The sequence below is a fragment of the Hemitrygon akajei genome, chromosome 11 (genome assembly GCF_048418815.1).
Source record: "Hemitrygon akajei chromosome 11, sHemAka1.3, whole genome shotgun sequence".
Taxonomy (NCBI): Eukaryota; Metazoa; Chordata; class Chondrichthyes; order Myliobatiformes; family Dasyatidae; genus Hemitrygon; species Hemitrygon akajei.
In genome coordinates, this window is record NC_133134.1 from 48076416 (window position 1) to 48100067 (window position 23652).

The window sequence follows — 23652 nt, forward strand, 5'->3', positions numbered from 1 at the left end:
AACTTTTTCTTGCAACTATACTCATACAACGTTGAAAGCTTTCCTGAAGTCCACGTTCACAATATTCAGTTGTTTTCATTTGGAAATTCTCTTGTATCTGAGTAAGATGCTGAACTCTTCTCCAGATATGTAAGCACAAAAATCAAGATAGGAACGATTCAACATTAAGAGCTAGTGGCTTTCGGACGAAGTATTAAACATCTCAGGAAGATGTTAAAGATCTCAAGCAGATAGGAAGGCTCTAATCTGCCCAATACATCACCAGCATCAACCTACCCTTCATCAAGGAAACTTCTACAGAGCTGCCAGAAAAGGGCCAGTAACATAATGAAGGATTCCCCCCCCCCCCCCAAACCTACTCACGGAGGCTAATCAACACTTCCATCCACTAGCCCACCCATCCACTCCCCAACCACCAGTAATTTATTATTTCCTGTCATTCACCTTATAGAATCATAGAACACTACAGCACTTTGGCCCATTTAGTCTGTGCCAAACCATTTATCTGCCTAGTCCCATAGACCTGCTCCCAGACCATACCTCTCCACAGCCCTGTCAGATATGTACTTATCCAATTTTCTCTTAGATGTTGAAATTGATCCCAGATCCCCCACTTGCACTGACATTTAATTCCACAGTCTCAACACCCTCTGAGTGAATAAGTTTCCGCTCCTGTAACCTTTAAACATTTCAACTTTCCCCCTTAACTCATGACCTCTAGCTGTAGTCTCGCCCAACCTCAGTGGGAAAAGATTGTTTGCACTATCTATACCCTTTTAATTTGTATAACTTTATCAAATCTCCCTAAAGCAAAGAAGATTAAGTCCTAAACTACTCAACCTTGCCCTTTCACTCAGGTCCCTGAGTGCTAGCAATATCCTTGTGAATTTTCTCTGCATTTTTTCAATCTTATTCACATCTTTCCTGTAGGTAGGTAACCAAAACTCTACGCAAAAAGCCAAATTAGGCCAAGTACACCTTTGCCAGGAAGCAACCTATCCCAATCTACAATTGCCAGATCCTTTCTGATACCATCAAAATTGGCCTTTCTCCAATTTAGAATCTCAACCTGAGGGCCAGACCTATCCTTTTCCATAATTACCTTGAAATTAATGGCATTGTGATTACTAGATGCAGTGTCCCCTAACAAACTTCTGCCACTTGCCCTGTCTCATTCCCTAAATGAGATCTAGTATCTCACTCTCTCTAGTTGGGACTTCTATACTGATTAAGTAAACATTACTGAACACAGTTGACAAACTTTCCCATCCAGCCCTTTTATAGTATGGGAATTACAGTCAATTCACAACTTTGTTTCTTTTAGCAGTCTGTGATCTCTTTACAAATCTGCTCCTCTAAATCCCGCGGACTGTTAAGTGGACTATAATATAATCCCATTAATGTGGCCATACCTTTCTTACTCCTCGGTTGTACCCATAAAGCCTCATTAGATGACCTCTCCAGTCTGTCTAGACTGAGCACAGCCATGACATTTTCCCTATTAGTGGTGCCATCCCTCCCACTCTGTCACATCTAAAACAATGGAACGCCAGAACATTGAGCTGCCAGTCCTGCCCCTCCTGCAACCAAGTCATACTAATTCCATGCCCTAAGCTCATCTGCCTTTCCTGCTATACTCCTTTTATTGAAATAAATGCAGCTTAGATCATTAATGCCAGCATGTTCAACCTTTTGATTCCTAACCTCATATGAAGGCTTAACAACATTTTTTTCCACAACCACTCCACTATATGTTCTGGTGCTCTGGTTCCTAGATGTGTACAGATACTCCTGTGCCTAGCAACACTTTATGGACTTACAATCAATCTATGAATATAAGCTATCTTGTGTATTTTTATTGTTTTTAATTATTATTATTGTGTTCCTTTTGTGGATTTTTTTGTGCTACATCAGATCTAGAATAACAATTATTACATTCTCCTTTACACTTGTGTACAGGAAATTATGTTAATGATGTTAAACAATCTTAACAAATTTTAACAATCTTGTCTTTATTTGTTGATGAGGACGGGTAGAAAAATATCCAATTGCATTGTTTCAAAGAGAGTCATTTTAATGATCACCAGTTCCCTGACCCATATCCTTAATCAGTAGTAGTGAAATGAGCAAATTATCTGGTCATTGTTACCACCCTGTTATTTCCTTCTGTGCAACTGCTTGATGCTTTTACTTCAACAAATGACTACACTTCCAGTATTTGCTTGGCTGTAAAATGCTCCTGGATATCCTAGCAATGACATATACAGTACAGTAAATTTTACTTTTTCAGTTCCATAGTAATTTTATCCTTAATGGGAGACATTATTTATCATTATTTGGCTGGGTCTCATTGAACCCTGCTGCTTTGTTCTATTTCACTTTTCCTACTTTATCTAAAACACACTTTGGCTCTTCTTACTCTCAAGTTTGGATTCATCTCATCAATAACCTTTCTTTGCCATTAATGTCCACTCGCTGACAATTTTCTTCAGCTTCATAGTATGAATTCACAAAGAACCCAGTTTTGATTGGCTTTTAATCTGTTGTTAATGGGCACTAAAGCTACTTGTTTCTTTAAAAGAATATACATTTAAAGGGAAATATAAGAGAAGTATAAAAATGGTTCAGTTTTGCTCTTTGGTCCTTTCTTCCTCTCCATAGCCCTGCCAACTGGTTGCATAATTTTCTAAAATGTGTCATATTGTACTGCTGTTTTGGTTTTCTATACAATTACAAATTAAGTAAATAAAACGTCAAAATTTTAACATATAATTTTAATGATTGCAACTAGAGAAAAGCAAAATATTCCCCAATTCCTTGCTAGTTTCTAGTAAACATCAGTCACCCACCATCTCCAGAGCGTATTAATAGACACTTCGATTTCAATTAATAGGATACTGCAACATTACCATTTTTCAATGTAAAGTCAAAAATTGACAATACTTATAGAAGAAATTTAGAAATTTTAATGTATTTAATACTTTTAATACTTTTTCTTCTCTTGTATATCTGTGGTGTTTTCCTCAGATATAGAAATATAAAAACTTCATTTAATTGTCTTAGATACTCCATTCGTAGGACATTGACCGTTATTTTAAATTTATAAAGTAATTACTTCTTTTCAATTTTTTGATAATTGTTCTTTACTTTTATTCTTCAGTTAAACTTTGATCTTGAAAAAGGAGTGTTTCCTTTAGTCATTCGGGCTGTGGTAGATGAAGTGGATGGTAAGTAGTATGATATAATATACTATGATCTCAAATGAGGTGGTGAATTCCTAATGTCATCTTGAAAGGTTTCTTTAAAATTTATAACTGGCATTCATGCAGTTACCCTGTGACATGTTAAATTTTGTATCATTGTTAGAGGCATTAGGAGGGAAAACAATCAGTAATATCAGGTCCAATTAACAACAGCTTTTATTTCAGATGTTGCTTGTTACCTTTGGCATATTTCTGGTTACTAAGGTAACTATGATAACAGTGCTTTGAGCATGCACATCCGCTCTTGCAGTCAGACAGTAGGCTGCTATATTTAAACTGTTTCCCCAAATCTAGACAGGGCAGAAATCTCAAACTTAGCAATAAAGGTGCTTTCCTTCACAGAGATGTGATACTTTGTATATTAAGAATATACTGCCCAGTGCTTGACCACAGAACTTAACATTCTGTTCAGGTCCAACATCAGAGACAATAAACAAGTTAATTTAAATTAATTCTGTAACCTCGCCACCCCATCAGTTTTGACATCTATATTCTATTGACACCCAGGAAATATCCAATGCAAATGAAAACAGGTGTATGAAGTGAATTTATATACAAATGTAATTGCTAGGACTTACTTACTGATGCAATAGGTTAGCTTCATGGCATGGAGCTGGGTGGTAGCACACACACCTCTGAGTCAACAGGTTGTAGGTCAAAGTCCCATCCAGAAGTTCAGAGTTCAAATGTCCAGACAAACACATGGGCATTTCTAAAATGCTGCTTAAACTGAGGTACTTCTTTTGTATTCAATGTTAGACTAAGACCTTCTGTTCTTGCTAGTAGTATCCTGGTCAATAATTTTCCCTTGATCAGTGTTCTTAAATTAATCAGAGAACTTAGTCATTTTATTATTATTATTATTGCTATTTCAGGAAGCTTTTAGATGAAAAAAGTGACTACTGTGTTTTGTACATTATAGCAGTGACTGTACTCACCAATCCAATTGGAGTCTAATGTCGGCAAATTCATTATTCACATGATAGCCTGTCATTTTCCTTATTAAAATGCCCAAAAAAATTAGGTATACTTAGTATATTCCAACTAGCACTTATGGTTGACTTCAATGAAAGTGGAAAATAATTAGAACATTTTACCAGATTTATGCAGTTACTTGTATAAGACATGATATAAAAGCAAGTCTTGTTCTTCAAATTTCAAAGTCAAAATAAAATTTATTATCAGAATACATGTCACCACATACAGCCCTAAGATTCCTTTTCCTACGGGCATACTCAGCAAATGTACAGAACAGTAACTTTAAACAGGATCAATGAAAGAACAAGAGCATAGAAGACATTAAACTATGCAACTATAAATAAATAGTAATAAATAATGAGAGCATGGCATAACAAGATAAAGAGTCCTTAAAGTGAGATCACTGGTTGTGGGAACACCAGAAATAGAATGAGTGTAGTTACTCTCCTTTGTATAAGAGCCTGTTGCTTGAAGGGTAGTAACTGTTCTTGAACCTGGTGGTGTGAGTCCTGAGGCATTTGTACCTTCAACCTGATGGCAGCAGTGAGAAAAGAGCATGGCCTGGGTGGTGAGGTTCTTTGATGATGGATGCTGCTTTTCTCCAACAACATTTCATGTAGATATGCTCAGTGCTTGGGAGGGCTTTTCCCGTGATGTACTGGGCCAAATCCACTACCTTTTGTAGGCTTTTCTGCTCAAAGGCATTGGTGTTCCCATACCAGGCCGTAATGCGGCCAGTCATGTCATCAAAAACCTTGATAAACTTCTATAGATGTGTGGTAATATGATTTTAAGCTTAAATGTTAAGTATTTAAAAGAGCTGACGTTATAAATCTTCAGCTTCATATAAATAAGCTGTAACATAATAGTATTTTCAGTGAATTAAAATTTAGCAACATTAATATTGCTTCTGTTTGATGCAATGGCTATGATTTTGCAATGGTTTGGTTATGACATTTTATTCTGCTGCATATTACAGAATAGTCCTTTTTTAAAATGTCTTAATTTTTAAACTTATTTTAAATTTAAAGACCACCCTTGGAGAATGAGATCCATTGTATTTGTGAGACAGCAGAGCAGATTGTTTGGGGCATATGTATGTGTTGGTGGGCTTACACATTATGAGTGAACTTGATTGAATATAAACTGCTCAAAATAAACCCTGCCAAATATAGAATACTGTGGTAAAATGGAGAGCTGAACGTGTGCTCTGAGTGCAGCTGTTTTTTTTGTGTTGAATGTTTACTAATGTAAGAGCAGTAGCAGATCTTAAGTACTTTTACAACTGCTGTCCCTTCCTTCATTCCCTGAATAAAAAATTGTCCTCTTGGTCATTAGGAGTAGAATCAGATAATACTGGAAACACTCATCCTGTCAGAAAGCGACATAAGACTCTTGCTAGAGTTTTAGTGACAATGTTGATGTTCTTGCACAGGTTTTGGTGACTGCTTCATTTATTAACTCAACACATTCAAGTCAGTGAGTATAATTTTAGCATCAGTGATATAGTCTGAATAGAGATCAGGCATTTCAATGCAAACCAGAAAAGTTGCCTCCTTTTTGCCTCTGCAGGACTGAGCTGCAGGAGTGTACAGATTTCCACACCAGCCAATTTAGATTTTTTTCTTTGGGTGATGTTGAGCTAAATGTGAGAAACAAAGTGTAGAAATGTTGGCAAACCTAGGGCAAATCAGTTTAACTTGCATTCTTTGGTAGTTGAGAGTATAGAGTTCATTTATTATTTTAATTCAGTCACCAAGCACACAGCAGAGGAAGTATCTCAGGCTAATACTCAGTAATTCAATAAGTTCTATATATGTTAAATCCGTCAAATTAAGTTTATGATACATGTTTCCAGAGTCTTTTCAGAATTTGTGTTTGTGCCTTTTTACTTAAATCAAAATCTCCTTGATCTTTGAACTATTTATTGATGGGAACAGCTTCTGTCTGTTTACACTACTAAAACCGGGCGTGAAGTTGTATACTTCTATAAAATCTCCTCTCAGCTTTCTTTACACCAAGCAAAATATCCCAGCATCTCCAATCTATGTTTCAGTGTAAATCTCTCATCCCTGGCATTAATCAACAAAACATTTGCAGGCTGTCTGTGACTATCATCCTTCCTAAAATTTGGTGACAGAATAGAATGTGCTACTCCAGTTGAGGCCTAATCAATGTTTTATTAAGGTTCAACACACAACTTCCCAGCAATGTTTGCCTTGCTCTACTTATGAAGCTTGGATTCCCATATGGTGTATATTTGTACTCCCTGTATGTCCTATTATGTTCAAAGATGAATTTGTGTCTTTCTGTTCATGCACTTCAGAATTTTTCTATTTGGTTGGTACAATGTCCTCTGATTTTTTTTCTCATTGCGAAAAGAGACACACTTTGGGTTAAATTTTTACTGTCGTTTGGCTGCTTTTGTATTTTGCTACTATCCAGCTTACTGTTTTCCAGAACTTCCAAATTTTGTTTAAGCTATAAACCCATATCCAATTCCCTAATGTTTCAAATAATGTAGTTTGTGCCTTCAAGGAAGAAGATGAAAAAGGAAGTTGGCAGGAAGGCAAAGGTTTGAAAGCAAAAGTGGACATGTAGGGGGAGGTTTGATGAATGAATCCATGCATTGTCAATTAAACAACAGCTATTAATATGACAATCAAGTATATTGTATTCTTTGTACATCTCAGGAATTGGATATTTCAGTTGTGATTGGATTAGCATTAATTCTTTCTGAAATGTTGAATTCAATTCTTTAGGAATAAAATATATTGCTGAAACTTTCTTGTTGTAACGTCATAAAGCAAAATAAACCTAATTTGAATTTCTAATGCAGAATACTCTGGCCATGCTCATATTCTTTTGGCTGCAATGGAAAAAGTAAGTAACAATTATGTTAAACTTTTGAGATTATTGTTATTATCCTGAAGTAATCTTTTGGTTTAGGAGGTGATGTGATTTCCAGATATGATTCAAGTGATATTAATTCCATGAAATATGGAGCCATAATATTGCTTAGGCATGTGGCCTGAACCATTATCTGTCACTGTAAAGCTTCTACTCTATAGTAAATTGCTCATTATTAGTTTACATTTTCATTATTTAATTTTTAATGTACTGTTACCATGCACAGGAAAAAAATCACATTTGTTGCAATATAGTACAAAAAAACAGATATATGTAAATTGTAAAGTACTGAATTTATTTTAGTACAATGACATAACTTAATTTGATTAAATAAAATGAGTTCCTGGAGCTATTACAGGAACAATCAAAATATTGAACTTGCGATACACAATACAACTATTATTCTATGGTGACAATATTGATATAAAAAAACTAATTTTGATTAGAAATATCATAAATTACAACTGATTACTTATTTATAAAAACAATTTACATATTTCATAAAATGCACAAAAATATAAATGAATTTATAAACTGGTACTAAAAGTATTGCCAGAAAATCATGTTTGCAGCTTAGTGCCTGAGGCCTTTACAGAAAAGCACGAGTAAAATGCAACTGTGAAAAGTGAATTTGTTAAGTAAAATTGGATTGCTTTATTTAAATAATTTATCTTGGAGCTGAAGAACTAGATTGCTGCAGCAACAAAACACACATTTTAATAATAGCAGTTATATTAGTTTCTTGCATGTTGGAAAAAGGTGTACTTTTTAAGCCTCCGAAGTTACCAAACTCTGTTTTGCGAGGTTGTTTCTGAAAAGAGCCAGGCCACTATGCCAACATGGTTGCTTTTGATGAAACCACCAGCTTCAAATGAAATTACAACAGAATAGTTTTGATATTCATTTAAATATGCTTTACATTTGCAAACAGTTTAATAGAAAGTGAAGAGATATGGAATGTTTTAAAATCTTTTTTTGTAGTCAAGGGCACAATTAAAGAATTTGCAGATAAATGTGCATATGATGTTGAACAGAGAGAGATTTTAGACAGGCTCTTTATTAGTTTAATGGACCTTGTAAAAGTTTAATAATTCACTCTGGTGTATGTATTACAAAGACAAAGTAGGCAGTGTTAGCTCAAATCTTATGAGCAAGTCTGAACTGCTGTTCACGTCACTGAGTGGTTGTACATTTAAGAATTAGTATTAAATATTCAGCTCGAGTATCCAAATATTGCTTTTCTATATTCATCTACAAGCATACACTTCGTCAAGTTTGAATGTTGTTTTTCCATACAATGAATGATTCAAACTCCTGAACAAAATGCTGTCACAAAATCTGAAAATAATTAAAGGCAATTTCAGAATAATTTGTACCTACAGTGAACATTTATATTTCCACTGCTATGTGTGATGCTTTCGCTTGACCAAAAAAAAAGCATTATTTTTCATTCTTTAGCTGTAAAGGTGACAAAATTGTAATGTGAATAATGTTATCAGAAAGATGCAACTGGTAGATATAAAGTAGTCGTTTATTCAACAAAATGAGACACTCTGAAGGAAGAGGCCTGTTCGAACCAATATTACATGACATTTTATATGCTAAAGATCAAAGGACAACTCTATGTTTACAATGTATCCACAATGCTCATTTTAAGTTACATATAGCTTTCACACCTCCTCCTTTGCACCCACAGTTAAGCCACCCAAAATAAATTTTAATCAACATTGCCTGGCTTTTCAATTAACTGCTGTTCACAGTTCTAGGAACCTATTGTCCAGAGCTGTGTTTTACACTTAATCTACAGTCCGTGTTCAGGTCTGAAGGTTGGTTTCTGAAGCTAATACTTTGCTGTGCACCCTAAATCCAGAATATACCCTAACAAAATCATAGCTTGGTGATAACAGCTAGGCATCCCTTATGTGGCAGGCTTTGTTAAATTAAGAATACCATTTCACAATTTATTTTTGCCTTTATAAATTAGAGGTTTGTCTGGAAACACTAATACTAAATTTGAAGGTAATTTCAAAAGGCGTGGTGGAAGAAATACTTCAGCAGACAGAAGTTTCTGAAAATTTCCATTTGGAATGGTGTTTTTGTATAAAATTTGAAATGGACTCTGCCAAGCAATAAATTTGAAATTAGAACTTTGAAGTGAAAATTTTCAGAAAGACTGTGAGTGTGATTTTCTTTTTCTTTTCCATCCGTGTGTTCAAATTGCACTGAAGTATTGCTTTAAATTCAGATCTATTTAATCAATTCCCTTGGGGGTAATTATGCCAGTCTCACTCTGCTTTCCATGCAATTCAAACTGGGTGTTGATTTATTGTATTTCTTGTCATTAAGATTTGAGGACCATCTATCTAAGTTTTGAAAAAAAAAATTAGAAAAATTATATATTATAGACATGAATGTCATTGATATAACCCCATTTTCTTTCCATCTCCCAAGTCCCTTCAAGTACAGTTTGTATGTGTTGAGAGTAGTGTAAGAGGCCAAAGAAATGGGGGTTCAAAATGAGTGAGACAAGAATTAAAGAAACAGTCAACTGGAAGCTCAGGGTCATTAGTTGAATTTCACTTCAATCTCTTTCTCAAAATTTTTTTCTGCCTTAAGCCTCTGACGCTATTTCAAGGAAGATCAAAATAACCATGAGCAACAACATCTTTCCTTCTATCCAAGTATACTATAGTCCCAAATATCCAGCCTCTTCAGTTTGTGATAGAATTGACCTGTTCATTATGTCATTAACTCAGTTTTTCTCTCTCCATATGCTGCCTGATCTGACGACAATTTCCAGCAAATTATTTTAGTTTTCTAGCAACTCCTGTACTGTTTGCCACAATTGCAGCATTGTTTTCTCTCCTTTCTCTTGCCTAGCTATTTATACTTCCTTCAAACAAATCACCTGTAAATAACAGCCTTCAGCAATCCTCATCATCCAGCACCAACACCATCTGTGACGTTCAGCCACTTGTGGCCTCCTCCATATCACAGGCATCCCTCTTGTTTTCCCCACTTCCCCAGATCTAAAAATACTGTTAACCTGAAATATTTAATTCTCTTTCTCTCTGGAGGCTTCCAGATCGATTCAGTATTTTTGACATTTTCCAGTTTTTATTTGATTTTCATTATCTTGAATGCTTTATTTCCCACATCTCAACTTTTCTTTAAAACAATGGAATGCATACAGCTTGCAGTTAGATGCTTAACCTAGAATTCCACCACCCTCCCCACCAGAATTATATTTTGTGTAATTATCTGATTGTTTAGAAAAGAACTAAAGACATGTAAAACGTAAATATTTTTACTTCAAAAGTTCCATGAAACATCTGGTTTGCAAACTTATTGCACTTGAAACTTTTGCCTCTTATATTAATCTTCTGGGATTTCTCTGTAAACACCAGCCAATTTTAAAAAGACTATGAATTGTACTTGTTACTAGTACTGATTGATTTCTGGGGCGGGGTGTTCTGTTCCACCATTATGATTTAAAAAAAATGTTATCTCAGGTCATTTCTTTAAATAAATTTACTCTTACAAAAAGGCGTCAGAGTTGGTGATATTTTTCTGTTATAAGAACCCAGTGACTGTTTCGTGATTAGTCAGCACAGGAAGTGTGCAAGTACGGAAAAAAGGAAAGGTTTCACTCACACAATACAGGTTCTAAACAATATATAATAATAATGAAAGGCAAAATTGAGAACGCATGAAATAGCCAGTGACTCAGCCACTGAATCAACATGATCTGATTTGAAATACCATACGGTGCAAAGATTAACTGCTTTATTTAAAGCTTTGAATAATTCTCTCTTAAATAAATGTTTATGGCAGAGTACGTGGTTATCAAAAATAGTAGTATTGTTATATTACCGAATGCGTAATCTAAAAACCTGAACTGACACACAGGTTCAAATCCTGCTATAGTAGCTGGGAAATTTAAAGCTAGCTCAATAAATATTTAAAAAATACTGTTATCAGAATGTTGGTTATAACTTTTTTACATTATTATAAAACTGCATTTAGTGCACTAATGTCCTCTTAAATGTTTGTCTGACAGATATCTGATTCTAAGTAACAAAAATCAAATTAACTTTTTTCATAAATTACCTAGTAAGATAACAAAGTCAGAATGTTACAGGAAGATATCTGGTTGTTCACCATTGGATTTGGACATGACAAAGCTATACCCAAACCCGTCTGTTTTAAAATCTGTTGTGTGAAAATCAGATTATTTGAGTCTAATTTGCCAGAATTGTTCCTCAAACTAAACAAACAGGAACACAGTGTAGAAGTTTTCAGTGACGGTTCTTCATTGTAGCATTCTATATCACTGGCAGAGCAAAACCTTCTACAGCAGCAGTACACTGTATATTGACAAATTTGCCTTGGAAATTCTCAACATTGGCTCTGGGTGCCATGAAATTTCAATGCATTTGGTCAAGTGGGAGCAAAGAATACACCTATCATTTACCATTCTCTCTTTAGGTAATAAATTAGTACTCCTACATGACCAACATTTAACAGAGACATTGAGCACCAAGGGAACAAAATGAAGTCTTCAGCACCCATGACAAAGAGTTAACCATCAGTTTTGTTTACTGCCAGTCACTCAGCAACAGCCACAGCAGTACTCAGCATGGCCTCTGCATGCCATAGTCATACTGTGTCAAACATTATTGGGGCCTAATGAATTATTTTCCCTTCACAATGTCAGAAATAAGGATGTTTGTTGATGATGAAGTATTGAGTTCCATAATTAAATGGGCTGAACCTGCATACTCAAAGATATGCATAACATTTGGACATGGTTGATAAATTTCAAATAAGATTTGTGCCACATGACTACCTTTGAAAGAACTGTTCCAGCAAGAGGGGTTTAATCATCTTTTATCATTTGTTATAAGTGAGTCAAGATCCATCCCCAACATCACCACAAGGACTGCATTGATTCAGAAAGGTGACTCACTCCACCTTATGGGCAGTTAAGGATTGCAAGGAAGGATTCATGCCAATGGTATCCATGTCAGTTGACTGAATAAATAATGTAAATGTGCAGCTTTCATTTATTACAAAGTAGATTAAGTTAAGCACTGGAGGGTTGTGGGTGATGAATGTGGGAATTGCAAATGAAATTCACTCCATAGGACTACTAGGTATCTCCAAGAAGTTAACTTGAACAATACTGAGGACAAACTGCTCTCAAGCTGCTGATATGGCAGTAGTTCTTAAAAAAAACTTTTCTTCCTCCCAAAAAACAAGGAGGGAAAGGGGAACCAGTTTTAGAATAGATAGCTCTAGAGCTTGTTAGATTATCTTATTTTGAAAGATATTTTGCACAAAAAGAAAGGTATTTGTCAATACTTACAGTATACTGTACACAAACTTCTTTAAAAGTAAATTCTAGTCATTGTCTTCTTAGAAATGCACATCTTATATATGTTACTAGCATGTTTTGTTGTCAGCAAAGCCTTTTTTTCCCTGTTATGTGAACTGAGGCTCCATCTGTGGTATGATGGATATTAAAAAATGGCGTCATTTGAAAAATACAATCTATGAAACGTCCTGTATTCGAGCCAAAATCAGCAAAGTAAATAAATCGGTCATCTATGCCATTTACTGATTATGTACTTGGGTACCACATTTTAATTAAGTAACAACAGCATTTATATACCTCAGTAGATTTGAAGGAAACATGATATCCACATTATATGAATGCCAATATGTTAATCAAGCTTTTTCTTTCTCTATAATAAGCTCCTGATAACAGTAAGCATTTGGTCAGAATTAGCATTGGCATATGTTCTGAAATTTGTAGTTTTGTGGCAGCAGTAGTTTGCAATATGTAAAATCTAAACTATAAAAAGAAGTGTGTGTGTTAAACAGTGCAAATAGAGAGGGGCAAAATAGTGAGATAATGTTCATGGGTTCATTACCCATTCAGAGATCTGATGGTGGAAGGGGAAACATTTTTCCTAGATTGTTAAGTATGTGTCTTCAGACTCCTCTACCACTTCCTTGATGATGGCAGTGAGTAAATGAGCAACTTATTTCTCCATCCCTTCCCCTACGATGGCAGCATGCTCAGATGCAGTGTATTCTATAGAGCCAACCAAAGGTGTTATTGTCTCGATTTAAAAGTAAGACCCTGCTGGACATTAAACACTACAGGTCTGTTCCATTGGGAAGAGTTGTTCATATGCAGAGAAACTGAAGGAGCTGGACGTGGTGTGGAACATGCTGCTGCCTGCAACAGGAGTCAGTGCAAGAAGGGGATGTGCAGTCAAACAATGAATAATCATCTTTGTCACTTTTCTTGTGATCTCAAGACCTTGTTGGACATGGTAATGTGGAATGCTGCAGTCCGATTCACTGTTTTATTGGTGAACCGCTGGTGTGTTCGGCGGTAAATTTACCTGTTTCAGCCACCCAGAGAGAGGCGCCAGAGTCGGTGCACTCCACTGGAGTGCCAGAGGCAGTGTGGTGTAGCATCCATGCTGGAGTCGGTGCTGCTTCTAATGTTCACTCAGCAGAAGACGAGATGTATGTATCCGAGTGTAGACTGCTGCAAGATTCATGGATTCAGGGACATGGACTATATTTTTTTGTGTGACTGTATTTTACTATGCTCATATACGTGCTCTGTATGCTTCGTGCTATGTGTGACTTTTGGTATATGATTTACACCTTGGCCATGGAGTAACTTTGTTTCATTTGGCTGTATTCATGCTTATTCTTGTATGCTGAATGACAATTAAACTTAAATTTGAACTTGAACTTGAGAAGAGGGCATGTTCTGGGTGATGGGGGTCCTTAATGATGGATGCTGCCTTTTGAAGGTGTCTTTGATGCTGGGGAGACTAGTGCTCTTGATGTAGCTTGCTGAGTTTACAATTTTTTGCAGTTTTTTTTCTGATTCTGTGCAGTGGCCCTCTCCCTTCCCCCCCCCCCCCCGTACCAGATGGTGATGCAACCAGTTAGAATGCTGTCCATGGTACATCTGTAGAAATGTATGGGTGTCTTTGGTGACAGTCCAATTCTCCTCAAACTCTCAATGGAAAATAGCCGCTGTCTTTGTAATTGTGTCAATAGGTTGGGCCCAGGTTAGATCCTCAGAGATACAGACACCTTGAAGCTGCTCACCCTTTCCATCGCTGATCCCTCAATGAGGACTGTTGTTTGTTCCTTCGCCTTCCCCTTCCTAACATCTACAATCAGTTCCTTGGACTTGCTTTCATTGAGTGCAATGTTGTTGCTGTGACAGCACTCAACCAACTGATCTATCTTGGTCCTGTACACCTCCTCGTCACCATCAGAAATTCTGCCAACAACAGTTTTGACATCAGCAAATTTATAGATGGCATTTGAACTATGCATAGCCACATAATTGTGGGTGTAAGGAGAGTAAAGCATTGTGAACCCTTGAGATGCAAGTGTTTATTGTCAACAAGGAGGAGATGTTATTTCCAATCCACACAGACTGTGGTCTCTTGGTGAGGAAGTCAAGGATCTAGTTGCAGAGGGAGGTGCGGAGAACAAGATCTAGGAGCTTGTTGATTAGAACTGAGAGTGTGATTGTGTTGAACACTGAGCTGTAGTTAATAACCAGCAGCCTAACATGGGTATTACTATTGACCAGATGATCCAGGGCCTGAGATCACATCCACTGCACGCCTATTGTGGTGATGGGTAAATCGCAGCGAGTCCAGTTCCTTTTTTAGGCAGGAGTTAATTCTAGCCATGATGAATCTCTCAAAGTACTTCATCACAGTAGATGTGGGTGCCACTGGGCAATGGTCATTGAGGCAGCTCACCCTGCTCTTGGACACTGTCGCCTTTTTGAAGCAGGTGGGAACCTCCAACTGCAGCAATGAGAGATTGAAGATGTCCTTGATCACTCCCGCCAGTTGGTTGGCACAGGTTTCCAGAGCCCTACCAGATACACCATCAGTCTGATGCCTTGCAAGAGTTCACCTTCTTAAAACACGTGCTGACGTCGGCTTTCAAGACAGAGGTCACAAGGTCACCAGATACTGCAGGGATTTGCACAGTTGTAGTTATATTCACCCTTTTAAAATGGGCATAAAAGGTGTTGAGTTCATCTGGGAGTAAAGCATCACAGCCATTTATGATGTTAGATTTTGGTTTGTAGGAAGTAATAGCCTGTCAGAACTGATGTGCATCTGACTCAATCTCAAACCTCAATCGGAATTGGTCTTTTTGCCTTAAAATAGCCTTCCGTACATTGTGGACTACTTGTATAGTTCTAGATCACCGGTCTTGAATGCTACAGCAGACCAGCAGTCTCCTGGTTCATCCATGGCTTTTGGTGTGGTCACAATATCTCTTGACTCAAGATATTTACTAACATCGACCGTGAATTTTATTAAAAGCTACTATCAAAAACTTTTGATGAAAGTCTGTTTTACTGCTATTATGTTTTTGAAGAATGTGTATCATATTACAGAAACCATTACCTGATTAGAGAACAGCCAAGTGCTATACATATTTGTGCTGAGTTCCTACTGTATATGAATATTTCATCACTGTGGATTCACAGTACTAACTGTTCATTGATATGATTTGAGAGAACAGTTTACCTCAGTGATTTAGTTCAGTCAGTAAGAATAACTAACTGTACTAAATGTATCCAAAGCTATCCTTATTGTTCTTTATATCAAGAATTTTATTAACTAGTATTCAATTGGGAATTCTTCGAGCTTGTAGTTGACTTCTTCATTTATCTTGCAGCATGTTGATGGAAGCTTTTCTGTGAAGCCCTTAAAACAAAAGCAGATTGTAAGTACTTTAAGCTTATGTATATCAGTATAGTAATAAACAAATTTATTCATTTATGCAGGAATTTTGTTCTAGGTTTGCAGTGGTCCTGCTCATTCACCTCCTTGCCCATCTCAGTATTTGGGCATTGTTGAGATGAAAGTTTTTCTCATGATAACACTTTGTTACAGATCTCTGCTGTTGAAATTCCTTGTCATCATTCTTGTGTTCAGCTGAGGTGTTTAACCATTAAAGCATGAATAATTCTGTGAATATGTGTTCATTATTTTTCTAACCACAATCCATTCATAAAGCACCATTAATCCATTGCAAGTAAATCTGCATCAGAATTAGTCTTGTAAGCTAACGATGAATCATTTAGTGTGAACTTATGTGAAGTTAGGTTACTGTATTGAACTGTATTAGTATCTCTATATTACACTTTTGATTAGCCAATGCATCTAATTTGCTTCAATAGGCAAGTTTTAGATGCAATTATTAGATTCTGATTTTTTTTAAAAATCCCACTTACTGGACTGACTTGACCATAATTTTGAGGTATGTGACAAATAAAAAGCAAATTGGTTGTACTCTGTTTTATCTCCTTTTGAATCATTGTATTAAATAATATCTAACTGACTTAATTTTCCCTTGTAAAATCTAATTGTTATGAAAACTGTATTTATTTTTAAAGTTGGTGACTTAATTCATCAAAGTGTTATTATTTCCTCTTTGGAAAAAGTACCACAAAGTACTTGGATTTGGGTTTTATTTGAGAAATAGGTTAAACAGATGATATCATTACCTCAAATGTATCTGAACAGCCAATGTATGATTTGTCCTTTTCAGTGTATCAGAAAATTTTACTAAGTAGATGCTTTTAAGACTGTTACTTATTATTTTTAAAGAACACTAATCACCAACGTTTTGAAAAAATTATCCCATGATATATTATCTCTTTATGTTGAACTTTAATTTTCTTTTAAAATAAATAATAATTAATATTTTAATTTTGTTTTGAATTATAGGAATAAAATGGCCACTTTCAAAAACAAACTAAATTACAATTCAAGGCTCTTTTAAGGGTTAAACTGCTTAAGCAATCAAAATTTTCAATTTAAAAATAAACCAAGATGCTGAGTCAACAGATAAAACATTTTATTATGTGACTTAACGGTGGAGGTGATGACAGAAACTATTTCTAGTTCAAGTACGTGTTGAGAAATGCTGCCACTATTGCCATTCATTTGCATGGATGGGTGGTAACTTCTGTTATAGACTAACACACATAGAATGCTGGAGGAATTCAGCAGGTCAGGCAGTGTCTGTGGAGATGAATAAGCAGTCGACAGTTCGAGCCAAGACCCTTATGCTCCAAACTAGTGGTTTGGGGGGAGAAAAGTGAATTGAAATTGCATTTTTATTCCTTGTATTTTTATTTAGAGAATCTGAATGTACATCATAATATTGCATGTTCATATGTACAATAGTTTTTATTAGCTTTTATGGAATACCCTCACACACAATTGTGTGTTATCCCTTAATTGGTTTCTGAAGACCTTACTTCTGTAGTTGGAATGCATAGTATTGTACTAAGTATGAATAAAAAACATGAACTCCATGTGAAACTTTGACCCATAAGTTGTGGAAAGAGGGGAAACCTGGACAATATCAAATTTTTAATTACAGGTTTGTGTGTATAATTGCTAAATGCTGAAATGCACGTTTGAAAATGTTCTCCCAAGTGGGAGTGTGCTGTGTAACTTCAAGCACTTTGAATTGCACTTGTAATTAAATTAAATAAGGAAAATTCATTGTCAGTTATGATTTATTACAAGGTATATTAAAAATAAGTAACATGGAGCTGAGTTCACTTCGCTTTCCCTATCAAAATGTTCATGGTTAGGGAAACTAAGATTAAACTTCAAATCCTTTGTCAAAATTATGTATTATAAGATATAAGCATTACTGAAGTCAGGGGAATAAAATATAATTGGTTGCATTACTGGAGAATGTTATGATAATAGGGCAGTATGTTGGAGATCTTTAAGTATAAGGATTTGAATTTTAACTTGGAGATTTTGGCAATAAAGAAAGCATGGGGATAGAATCCATTCAGTAGAGGTATGGAGTTCTACTTTAAGAGTTGGGTGCTGAAGAACTTGGGAACATAGAGACCGAAGGACATGGTTTTCCTGAGGCACCTCAAGAAATTCATTGTGAGCTGTTGCACAATGTAGAGTCTGCAACTAATTTAGTTCACATGACTATCTGCATAAGGATTCCCAAATATCTCTATAATTCTGATATATCTATCCTTCTTATTATTTTGCATGAATTTGAAGAATGCAACATGTAGAATATCAAAAATATTGTGAAGATGTAATTTGACTACTCTAAATTATCCCTTTCTAAATAAAGGCATCTTCCTCGTGAAGAAGATTTTCCATTATTGCAACCAAATTAATTTCCGTTGTCAGTAGTCTCACTATAATAGAGAATTATAATAGAGTAACACCTTGTATACAATCATATTCGGCGTCCCTCATCAATACTGTCAGCAGTGTCCTTAGAAAAATGTGAGTGCTGGTGATGCTGGAGCCATGAAAAATGAAACTAACTTGAATTTAACTTTTTAAAATCCACAATCTTTGGGGAAAATCTAGGGAACTACTTGTTGTTGGACAGACATACCACATTTTCAACTCTTATGGATTCTGAAACAAATGCACTGTTTATTCTGAAATATATATAGGATCCACTATAATCAAGCTACAAACAGGAATAATTTCATTACTGTATCAATGCAAATTTTAAAAGTGCTTAGTAGTTTTAAGTACATCAAAATAACCGGTGGCTAATTCTGATGATTACATCTTTTTCTCACTGCACTCAATGTTTTTCAGCAGCAATGGAGTGTGCAGAAATTGTTCTTAATCTGCATTGAGAATATAAACAAGTATATTTTTATAGTTTTAAAACCTTTTTATTAATAGTACAGAAGAATTCAAATTATTACTTTCAGGCAGCATGTGGCAATTTTACAGTATTATGTTATTGTTTACAATGCAAGACACTGCAAAAATCTGAACTTTCAATAGTTACTGACGCTTTACTAAGTTAGGACATAGTAAAAGTATGCTATAAACATTAAATATTTTCAACAGTTTACTGTTAACTTTTAAATTAAACTGCAGGTCAGTTTACATTAAGCCAGACAGGCTCGTGTTTTACTCATTTATTCATTGCTCATTTGCTTTCCAAACAAGATCAGCTCCATCTTTTAAACACTTGAAAACTTGAAGTTAGATAAAACAGATTTTTGCAGAAAGATTTCAGCTGTAACAGGATTTGACTAAGACTTCACAGAATTCTTGTGAAATATTAAGTACCAAGTCCTGAATGGCAAATTGTAGTATGGCTGTTCTATCCTGCCCACTTTAAACCCCATCCCTTCCATCACATTGGATGTGTCCAAGATTTATGAAGCATTATGAAGGAAGAAGAAAAGGTAGTCCCTCGTACCTGTGCATCTGATTTTGACTGATATATGTTGCCCCTCTATATATCTTTACAGTGTTCTTCAGTGCCCAGTTTGAAAACTTCATTTGTGTCTGCTGACTTTAATAAATGGCCCAACTCTCATTTTAAATGTGATGTTTAAATTGCCAGGGCATGGTAAGGATCCAAAGACAAGCACTACTGAGAAAATTAAAATGGTGTGTGCTGTGATATTCTGGTTGCTCATGTTTTATAAATCTAGCTTCAATGTAAGCTAATGAGATGAATGCCAAGAACTTCTGCATATCAGTTGATAATTTTTACGTTGCTCTGACTTTTCAATACTGGAAATGAATAACTTGCTTCCATTCTGTGTTCAACTTATTATATTGTATCATATTGTGTGTGGTAAAGTGCTCTTAAGGCGAGTGTAACTTTTCACCAAAGTCTTGTGATAATTTTCCTGGGGACATAGCACTGGAAAATAACTTCAAAGCAATGTAAATTTCAGAAATTAGTTCTTCAATGAATTAAAGTGTCAAGTTATAATATGGTGCTAGTTCTGATTACTGGAATTGCACAGAGAAAATTTGTGTGGGCCTGTTAATATGAACTTTATCAAAACTCTCAGCAGGATACTGAGCACACTCATCAGAAAAATGTTTTTACTATAAAAACAGAAGCATAGTGTGATTCTGCCACCTGCTGTGAATACTTGCAAGTACTTATGCACTTGAAAAACCAAATGAAAGTCCAGTCAGTACCAAGCCAATAATTCAGAATGACCAATGCTATGTTACGAGGCTTAAACTACTATCAACAGTACCTTAAAACAAAATCTAATATTGTATCTCTGGAACAAAATACGCCTCATTGTTGAGGTGAATGTTGTTTTTATTACATAGAAATTTTCTGGAACAAAGTTCTTGATATGCTCAGCCAACTGGGTAGCATCTTTTTACTTAGAATAAACGTGGAAGAAGGCTATTCAGTCTGCTGTGTCCATGCTGGCACTCAACAGAGCAATTCCATTCAGTTCTACTTCCCTCTCACCTAATTTCCCTATAAACCTGCACCTTAATCTCTTTCACATGCCCACTTACCTATACGAAAGGAGTGGTTAATAGGAGTTAATGTTGAAGATTAACACGATCTTACTGAATTATGAAGCAGGCCCTTTCCTGTTTCTCATGTTGATATGAAAGGGAAGTGGTTGAAAGGAAAGAGGCAATCTTTATGATATAGCTGAAGTCGAAATCTAGTTATCAAAGTCAATGTTAAGATTATAAATAATCGAAATGCTAAATAAGGAATTGCAGATCAATCTTGGAAAAAGTGTCGAACACTTGTGTTGAAAGAATGAATTGAAAGTATGGCAGAGAAGATTACTTCATGACCGCTGACTGGGGATGGCAATTCTACACAGAATTAATTTATTTGGGGAGCTGATCACTTGATACATACATCCTAATTAGAACTGAATAATTGACATTACTTTGTAAAGGAGCAAGGACACCTCAACACTTCTGAGCCAAACTTGCGTCTAAAAGCCCCCTTAAACTCAAACTGTGCTTCCAAATAAGCAAATTTTAAAAAGTAACTGCAAAACTTTGCCTTTTCAAAAATATGAAAGAAGAATTGCAGAATCTGGATCATTTGATTAACTGAAATCTGCAGAAATGTCTCAGCATTTTTACTGTGTTACTTGCTTATACTGCTGTCTTTACTGACTTGTGTTCATGCTTGCTGCTGCCATCATCTCTCCCCCACTCACTCCCATGCTTTTGCTTTCCCTTCCACCCTCTTGCATTCTTGCATCATATAATGTTACAGCACAAAGGCCATTTGGCCCATTAACCCCTGATTTAGCCCAAGCTTAATCATGGGGCAATTTACAATGACTGATTAACCTACCAACATCTTTTGGACTGTGGGAGGAAACCTGAGCACCTGGAGGAAACCATGCAAACTTCTCAGTGGTCACACTGAACATAGGCCTTCACATGCAGATTTCTGGAAGCTGGGCCAAATGGCTGAGCTTGTTCTTTACAAAAACAAACACAAAACATATACCATGGGCGAATGTACAGACTCCTCACAGGCAGCAGCGGAAATCTTTCCTGTAGATGGGTGACCAGAAATGCACACAATACTCCTAATTGGGCCTGACAGCATCTTATGCAATTTCAACATAACATTCCAAATGCTCTACTCATTGAGGAAAGACAATGTGCCGAAAGCTCTCTTTATGACCCCATCTATCTTTGACACCACTTTTGAGGAATTATGGATCCATGGGAGTCAACCTTTAGATATTAATCTCATATTTGAATATAGTTGCTTCAGGCCTCAAATTTTAGAACTTGCTTGCTGAATCCACCTGCATCTTCTTTTCCTCCTCACTTAAGCTACATTGTAAAACCTACATTTTATCAAGCTATTGGTTTTTTTTGGGACTGTTTAATATTTTAAAGGCTTTATATAAATAAAGTACCTGTTGTTTAGCAGCCACATTGGCTTAGGACACATTATAGCACGTGTAGTATGCCCTAGCATTTTTCCGAGTTTTAGCAGTGTCCATCATTATAAATACCATTTGATCATTGATTTTTGAAAGCAATACTGGAGAAGGCTACTTTCAGTTCATACTAGGAAGGAGCAGGGAATCACTTGGCTCAGCATCCAGAAATCTGCATGTGAAGGTGTGTGTTCATGGTGTAAGCTCAATACCTGGCATTAAAGAGGCCAGATTGCTGGCTGGTGGCATAGTGACATCAGTGGCGGACTGCGGAATGAAGGCTCCTGAGTTCGAATCCAGCCAGCTCCCTTGCATGCTTTCTATTCGTGCTGGGTTGGGCGTAGCAACTCGGCCTCGTAAAAACAAGGAAGCCTGCTGAAAAACGCCGTCACTACAGTGTCCCGATGACTCCACTCAGAGTTAAGGGCTTTCTTCTTCTTCTTCAAATAGGCCAGATTTGACTGCTGATCGTTGTATGATTCTGTTATTTAATATTGTTCCAGAGGGATGCCTTTGGGGCCCTTAATTTACTTAATGATGCTGGATAAGGGCACGCTAATGTTACAGGATGAAACTTTGACACTTAGTGAAACAGGGAAAATGACTGCTTTCTATTGATGCCCTGAGTGAACTTATGATGTCTTTTTCCACATACGTTGTTTTTAACGCTTACATATTTGATTATTGAATTCATCTCTGTTGATTACAACACTTATTTGATCTTAGTCTCGTGAGAATTAATTTATGGAGTTGATTTTTTAAAATAGTTTAGTAGAATTTTGTTTAATAGAATTGAAATCACTAAGTTAACATTTCTTCAACAAACTCATGGAATATTTTAGTTCTGGTATATATTGTTCATGTTTCTGATTTTATCCCAAATACATGTATATTTGTCTCTCTTGCAGGTTGACCGAGTCAGTTATTTATTACAAGAAATATATGGTATTGAAAACAAGAATAACCAAGAAACAAAGGTACCGTTTTCCTTGTTGTCAACAAATGACCTTGCTCTGTATTTTATAATTATGCTTTTCTGTGTATATTTTTTTAATTATAAAATTACATGCAGTTATTTTGTTCCAGCTAATTTTTATTTAAAATTTAAGAATATGCACAATAGTCATGTTAATTTTGAAATAAATTGCTAGATTTTCCATGTAAAGTATAGAAAGTAATTTTTTAAGTTTAAATCATATTAGTGCGGAAGAAGAAAATATTTTAAGTATTAAACTTGCTAATTTATAAGTTTAGTTCTGGCAAAACATTCATTTTATGTTTTAATGTATGCAATCAGGAAGAAGTCAGAGAATGATTTTATGCAGCAGAAAATACTTGGATACACGACAAAATATTTAGCTGTACATCACTAAGAAAATAATGATTTGCATTGATTTATAAAATGCCTTTTTTTTTACAGCCTTCAGATGATGAGAATAGTGACAACAGCAATGAATGTGTTGTGTGCCTGTCTGATCTACGGGACACTTTAATCCTTCCTTGTAGACATCTGTGCTTATGCAGTACCTGTGCAGACACATTACGTTATCAGGCTAATAACTGTCCTATCTGCAGGCTACGTAAGTATTGGAGCATCCTATCAATCAGAAAGTGTATTTAAAATTGAGCCTAGGAACTGGTGAAGGTCAGTGTTCAAGATTTTCAAAGAGCATTAGCATGCATACTCTTACTGTTTTTTTTTAA

At 35.8% G+C, this 23652-nt stretch overlaps 1 protein-coding gene across 8 annotated transcripts in view; it reads left to right on the plus strand.

Moving 5' to 3' along the window:
* LOC140735579 (E3 ubiquitin-protein ligase MGRN1-like) overlaps window positions 1-23652 on the plus strand; it is a 151342-nt gene that overhangs the window by 83844 nt on the left and 43846 nt on the right. For all 8 annotated transcript variants that reach the window (XM_073060785.1, XM_073060787.1, XM_073060783.1 and 5 more), the window contains exons 6-10: window positions 3161-3227; window positions 7081-7124; window positions 15903-15950; window positions 22857-22925; window positions 23369-23528. In XM_073060785.1, the coding sequence (XP_072916886.1) occupies window positions 3161-3227; window positions 7081-7124; window positions 15903-15950; window positions 22857-22925; window positions 23369-23528 (388 nt within the window). The remainder of the gene's footprint in view (window positions 1-3160; window positions 3228-7080; window positions 7125-15902; window positions 15951-22856; window positions 22926-23368; window positions 23529-23652) is intronic.